Genomic DNA, 7,367 nt, shown 5'->3' on the forward strand with positions numbered 1-7,367 from the left:
TTTGGTTTTAATTGGAAACTGTCTCTTTAAATTTTGAGGAGATCTGTGCGCATGTGTAGTAGAACCCTCTGAGGGTGGGGCTGGGGCACCCACTAGCTCAGGCATCCCAATAGTCACCAGAATGGAGGTGCACAGACAGCAAGGGACCAATGAACAGATACCAGTCAAAAAGAATGTCCACACCTTTATCTCAGCGGTTCTGCCAGGCGTCTGTGGCCGCTGCAATCCTTCCCCCATGTGGTCTCACCCAAGATGGCGGCTCCTGGAGCAGCTAAGCGTCCCAGACTAGAAAACAATAGATTTCATGCTTCTGCTACAAATTCCCCCAGCTGTGAGCCTTCCAACCTTCTAAATATTCCTTTATATGTGGTTCAGAATTCTGGGACCGTCCCCTGAGCCTGCTTGGTCGGGTATTCTGTGTTGTTGTTGGCGGAGCTCTTTACTACACGTCTGCCCGATCTGCCATCTTGTTTGTTCTCTTCGATATTTGCCCTTTTGTAATTGACTAATTTCACTCAGCATAGTATCCTTTAGGTTCATGAGATGTTTCCCAGATTCATTGTTATTCTTCAGTATTGCGTTGTATTCCATTGTGTGTATGTGCTAAAGTTTGCAACTTTCTTCCATTGAAGGGTATGTAGACTGTCTCCATCTTTTTTTGTTGTGACGAGTGCTGCAGTGAACATGGGTGTGCATATATCTACATGTGTCATTGCTGTTAATTCTTGGGAATATATGCCAAGTAGAGCGATTGCAGGATATTATGGTATTGCTGTTTCCAACGTATTGTTTCCCGTAGTGGTTGCACCAACAGAAAATTGCCAGTTTTTTTGATATACAATTACAAAATAGTAATTTTACCTTTAAAAGACACTCAGAGAATTACAGTTCTCGATGGTTACATGTTGTAATAAAAGTTCAGTTTCAAGCGCTCAGCTTATATGAAAGAAAGGGTATATTGCTCAGTTTATATGAGCATAGGAAAGTTTCTTAAAGACAGATATTCCTGGACCAAGACTTAGAAGTGGAGTTAAATGGTTGGGGAGGAAAGGAGAGGTAAGGAAAAAAGAAGTGTGTTAATAAGTAAACAATTAGGGTAAAACTAGGTTATATGAAGCAGTCTGGCGTGTTCAGTGACTTCTAAGTAAAGAGAAGTTACTGGATTGTGATTTTAAGGAAAGGAGTATCATGAGGAGAGGAAGTTAGAGATGTGGTGTAGTCTGCTGTCAGATCTATAGAAGTTTTGTGTGCCATGTTACCAATGAGCCATAACGGAATGAATACTGTCTGTGTGGGAGGCCTCAAGTGGCCTTAAGTAAAGATTGACAGGGTCAGCCTTTTTTTTTTAGGTTGACTATTTTTGTGCTTTTGATGAGGGCAAAACATGTGATTCTAACCTCTGGGGTGAACGACTTTGTTTTTGATCATTACATCTTCAAACCCTAGAACTGTACCTAGCAAAGAGTAAATATTCAGTTAGATATGTTACTAAGGCAGTAGAGTTGCACCACAGTATTTGAGAGCAATGGGCCTCCAGCATAGTGACAATAACCTGACTAGATATAAATACTTACAATAGTAAACAGATTAATACAAACTAGAGCTTCTCAGAAGGAACCTAGGTGGTGTTTGGGCTAAGCACTGGGCTGCTAACCATAAGGTTGGCAGTACAAACCTACCATCAGCTCCTTGGGAGAAACGTGAGGCTGTGTACTTCTGTAAACATTGTAGTGTCAGAAATCCTAAGGAGTATTTCTATTCTGTCCTCCTGTGTAGGGTCACTGTGAGTCAAAATTCACTCAATGCTAGTAGGTTTTTGGGGTCTAGAGTTGTTAAGAGCTTGATCCTAAGGCATTTGTAGGATTGCATAGGGTTGGATGGATGCAAGACATATTCAGGAGCACAGTTGGGCAGGATGTGGTGAAGACGGGAGAAGAAAGAGTCACGATTGATATCCTGATTTAGATTTTGTGTCTAAAAATAACTAGTAGAGTCTTAAGTGTGGAGTGTTGATTCAATGCAGCAAACCCTCCTTTGGCAATTTACTTGACCTTTTTCTGTTTTCTTTTCTTTTTCTTCACTGGTGTGTGTGTTCTTGAGTTTTTCTTGGGATAGAAACTACAAAGGCCCCAGGGCTGTCTCCATTTGTGGTGGTTAGGGCTGTGTAGCTTCTCTCCTCCCTGTGTCCTTTTCTCTTTCTCTTTACATGTCTTCCGTTCCTTATTTTTTCCTACCCTCTTATCCTAAGATGGGAGGTAGGAGGAAGGATGTTTTACCCTTGTTTGATCTTGGCTACATACTGGGTTGGTGTTTTATGAGAAGGATTTTTAATCTAGATTGAACTAAATTTCTGTAATTTTGGGATTTTTTTTTTTTCGGAAGCCAGCTATCTCCAAGATTGGAAATATGTCTATTGGGCAAAAGGAGACTTTGTGGCTCACCTATAGGTTAGCCTAGTGTACCTGAGTCAAGATTCCATATTGGAGCAGTGCTTTCACCTATAGGATTGGGACTGGATACTCCCAACAATCTGAGGGGGAGCCTTAAGTCATCTTCTCCTACCCTGAAATTCCTTTGAAATTAAAAAAAAAATTTAATATTAAAAATTCTTGTGAATTTTCTATTCATTCCTGTTTGTTTTAATATAATTACAATTTTTCTCCCTAATTTTTTTTTTTTTTTACCAAAACTGGTGTTCTAAGAAGATAAACCATTTTATTTTCTTGTATCTTCTCATATATATATGTATACATATAAAAAATATATGTGTGTGTGTGTATATATAAATAAAATGTATGTGGAGTGCTGGTGTGGGGCTGTGGGTTATTGCACCAGACTACAAAGTCATTTGAACTGCAAGGTTGGTGGTTCAAGCTCACCAGCTTCTCCTCGGAAACCTTATAAAGCGTCACTTAGGTCGGAACCAACTCAACAGCACTTAACAACACAACATATTATGTATATACGTATGTATGTATTATGTATATATGTATATATACAAACACAATATGTTGTTGTTGTGAAGTGCTGTCGAGTCGATTCCGCCCCATAGAGACCCTGTATAGGGTTTCCAAGGAGCAGCTCGTGAGCTTGAACAACCGGTCTTGCAGTTCAAATGACTCCAAACACACACACACACACACACACACATACACACACACGTGTGTGTATATGTATGTATATATATGTGTATATATATAGATATATACACATACATATACATGTATACACACACACACACACACACATGTTGTTATATAAAGATGTTTGCATGGTAGTATGTTGTTGGAGTCCTGGTGTGGCACTGTGGGCTAATGCATCAGACTGCCAAGTCGTTTGAAATACAAGGACAGTGGTTCAAGCTCACCAGCTGCTCCTTGGAAACCCTATACAGGGTCACTATGGGTCAGAATCAACTCGACGGCCCTTAACAACAACAACATGTTGTTGAATACCACTGAGTTTGTTTCCTACTCATAGCGACTCTGTATAGGGTTTCCAAGGAGCAGCTGGTAGGTTTGAACCAGTGCTTATCCTACAGCGACACACACTCACACACACACTTGCATACTACCCCATTACCCTGTTTATGAAGTGTAAACCATAAGATTCGGGGCCCAAGCTTTGCTACAGAATATCTCCTTCCTATTTCTCATGGTGGGAGGTGACTTTTTGGCTACTTGGGTTTTAGCTTCTTTCACTCAACACATTAGTTTAAGCTTCTGTTTCTGGAACAGCACCCTTGATCTTAAATAGTTTGTACTAAAACCTTTCCATTTCCCAGAATTTGTTAATGAATGCACATATTCTACAACATAACCTGGCCTGGGAAGTAATTAAAAGACATTTATTGAGCTCTTATTACTATGAGCCAGAGTCTGTTTTCCCTTTTCATCTATCATGCTGTTAATTATATGCTGTTTTAAATGAGATCCAGCTTGTGGAATATATGCTAATTTTATTATTGTTTTTTAATTTACAGATCAACACTAAACTTGCACAATGTCTTTGAAACCAAGAGTAGTAGATTTTGATGAAACATGGAACAAACTTTTAACGACAATCAAAGCTGTTGTTATGTTGGAATATGTTGAGAGAGCAACATGGAATGATCGTTTCTCGTATCCTTTCTGTGAATCTGGGTAACGGTTCTGGGGTTGATAAACTTGTTGAAAAATAAGAATAGGTTAAGCTTATTTAAATAGAAGAAATTTCCAATGTAACTATTTTTAAGTGTATTATTGTATAGATTGGTAAATCCATCACTTTAAAAAAAAATATATCAGCAAACTTTGTTAATCTTTCATCCAATAAGTACCTTTTGAGCTCACCTTTAGGTGCTGCATTAGGTATTGGAAATACAATTGTGACCAAAACAAACTCCTTTTCCGTCTTTATAATTGGGCAGACAGCCAATAAACAGACGAAATATTTAAAAAATTGTCTAATGTCAGTGCTTCTGACACAACAGGTATTAATGAATACTGAAGAGAATAATCAGTGAGGGTAAGGGCTGGAATATGGGTATGTGTGGAGCTCTTATGGAGAAGGATGATCAAGCAAGGTCTGCTTCTCTAAGGAAAGTGATACTTGAGGAAGAGACCAGGACAAAGTGAGGGAGCAAGCCATCTGTGTATGTGGGAGAAGAGGGTACTACATATTTCTCATGATAGTAGCAAGTTTAAAGACCTTGGGATGGAAACATGCTTGGCAGATTTGCAGAATGGCAAGGACACCAGTGTTACTGGTGCAATGCATGAAGGAGGTGGCAAGAAGTGAGGTTAGGAAGTTCACCAGAGGCCAGATTGTAGGGGCTCCATAGGCTGTATTTAGGGATTTGGGGTTTGCACTAAATGTGGAGAGAAGTCTTGGCTAAACTAAGGTCTAAGATAGAGACATAATCTTATTTACTGTGTGTGAAAATTATTTAATGCTATCTTAACCTCATTACAAAAATTTGAGATGTGTATTCAATTAGGAATTTATCATCACAGTCTAAGTAGTATTCATAGGTTTGCACACAGCATTTTCCAGTTCTAGAAGCTCTTTTCAAATGAAAAAAACTTCTTTTTATAGTGTTTCTCTCTTTTGTTTCTTTTCCAAAGAAAAAGACAATCAGTTCAATGAAACATATTAAAAATGAAAATAATTTTGTTCTTCATTCTGAATTCAGAGTTTAAGCAAGAGCTAGGATGCCTGTTTTACTTCTTAGTGCATTCTTTAACAGTGGATTAATTACCTGCATTTGTTAATTGGGAGACTTTCTATAAAAGCCCAGATCTGTGATTTTCTGTTTGGCAGTCTGAAACTCAGTCTCTTGTGTTCCTCTTGTGTTGCCGTCTAGCAGTCTTTGAGGACTGAAAAGTGTCTGTCCTCTGTATGTGGGCATATATTCTTTAGGGGGATACTGGTGTGGTGCTGTGAGTTCATGCTCAAAGTCAATTGGAACCACAAGGTCGGTGGTTCAAGCTTACCAGCTGCTCCTCGGAAACCCTATACAGGATCGCTATGGGTCAGAACTGACTCGATGAAACATAACAGCAACAGCAATACATTCCTTAGGAAAACTTTCATTTCATAAGACAGTGATTGAATGTAATCTCAGTACCTCACTGAATTGTTAATATGAAGGTGAATATTGAAACAAAAACAGGGAGATTCTTGAAGACCTTCAGGAAGCAATGTAATTTGCTACAGTTGCAGTTATCAGTAAGGAACATTTGTTAGGTTATTTATGTTCTGTGCACTGAAAGAAGATAGGTAAAGGATGGTAATCCGCCTGGAGAACTTTTTCTTATCTCATGTGATACTCCAGACAAGCTTATCTCCTCAGCGGAGCAGATATAATTATTGTGTTGATGTTACAGATGAAGAAACACAGGCTGCTGCCTAAGGTCTTGTAGGTAAGAATTGATGGAGCATTGGAGCCCTGGTAATGTTCTGGAATATGAGCTGGGCTGTTAACCTCAGATCAGCAGTTTGAATCTACCAGTCACTTTGCAGGAAAAAGATGAGACTTTCTGTTCCTGTAAAGATTTACAGCCTTGGAAACCTTGTACAGGGTCGCTATGAGTTGAAATTGATTTGGTCGCATACAGCCATCCAACCAATCAAGGCTTGAATCAAGACTTTATGACATTTGATTATCTACACTTTCCAGCACATCTAGAGGATAACTGAGAAGGATTCTGCCTTTGAAGAGCTCATTGAATTAGAGAACTTGTTTGTATGTGGTGCATCATGGATTATTTTGGGACAAGAATCTTAATAATTGTGAAGAGTGCTAAAGATTACTTGTATGTTTGTGATGTTGGGCTAGGTACTTTTAGGAATATTTTAACTAAAATATTGAGCAAAAAGGGAAGAAAAGTTTTTCATGGACCAAAAGAAAGGGAAAAAGGGCATGAAGTAAAGAAAAAGAATAATGAGTTTGAAATGACTTTGAAAGAGCTGACTTTCCTGGAAAGTAACCATTGCACCCACTTATTTCTATGATGTTTATTTTTGATCGATTTAAGTTGGTTCAGATATTCTTTTTTTTTTTTCATGATTTATTGTGAATTATATGATCATTTACATGGGAGAACATTTGTTTTACATTCATCTTATCGTATATCATTTCATTGCCATAGTTACAGTCCTTCTCCATGCATCATCAACCAACCAAAGGATATACCCTTCAAGCCTGCCACCCAGTCATCAGCATACCGCTTGCCTCCTCTCTGGGTCCAGAATCCCCAGCTGCTCCATCTCCCCACGTCATTGTCTCTGCCTCCATCTCTGGCGTCATTGCTTCTCTGGGTAGGATCCCGTTCTCCGCTCTTCTCCCATGATGGTCCTAGGGACCTCTGCTTCTAGACTGCAAAATCAATCACTCCCCTCCTTTTGCTCCGAAACATCTACCTTTACATTTCCAACCCTCACAATCTGTCCTGATAACAATTATTCGCTATTGTATCACAAGAGACCTATTTGCTCTCCTTTCATCAGCCCCGCCCAAACAGATTGGATACTACTCAGTGGAGATTCTACCTTCCTCTGCGCCATCTGGATCTAGGCTCCCCCCTGAAAGCTTGTAAGCCAGTCACTTCTTGCCTTTGTATCCCCCTCATTTTGGGTAGCCAATGTCCAAGTGGTTCACATATTCTTGATGATGAATATTTTCCTCTCAAAACAAAAAAGATTGTGCAAAATGGTCAACTTACACCAATGTTCATAGCAGCACTGTTTACAATAGAAAAAAGATGGAGACAGCCAAAGTGCCTATCAACTGAAGATTGGATAAACAAACTGTGGTACATACACACAATGGAATACTGTGCTACCTTGAAGAACAACAAGGAAGCTGCAAGCCATCACATAACATG

General features: G+C 39.2%; 1 protein-coding gene across 1 annotated transcript in view; it reads left to right on the forward strand.

Annotated features, from left to right (window-relative positions):
* The window catches only part of CUL2 (cullin 2), a 125,213-nt gene that overhangs the window by 30,527 nt on the left and 87,319 nt on the right, over positions 1 to 7,367 (forward strand). The window contains exon 2 of the mRNA XM_006871242.1: positions 3,983 to 4,121. Coding sequence (XP_006871304.1) covers positions 4,003 to 4,121 — 119 coding nt within the window. The 5' untranslated portion in view covers positions 3,983 to 4,002. The remainder of the gene's footprint in view (positions 1 to 3,982; positions 4,122 to 7,367) is intronic.

This window comes from Chrysochloris asiatica, unplaced genomic scaffold (assembly GCF_000296735.1).
Source record: "Chrysochloris asiatica unplaced genomic scaffold, ChrAsi1.0 scaffold00164, whole genome shotgun sequence".
Classification (NCBI taxonomy): domain Eukaryota; kingdom Metazoa; phylum Chordata; class Mammalia; order Afrosoricida; family Chrysochloridae; genus Chrysochloris; species Chrysochloris asiatica.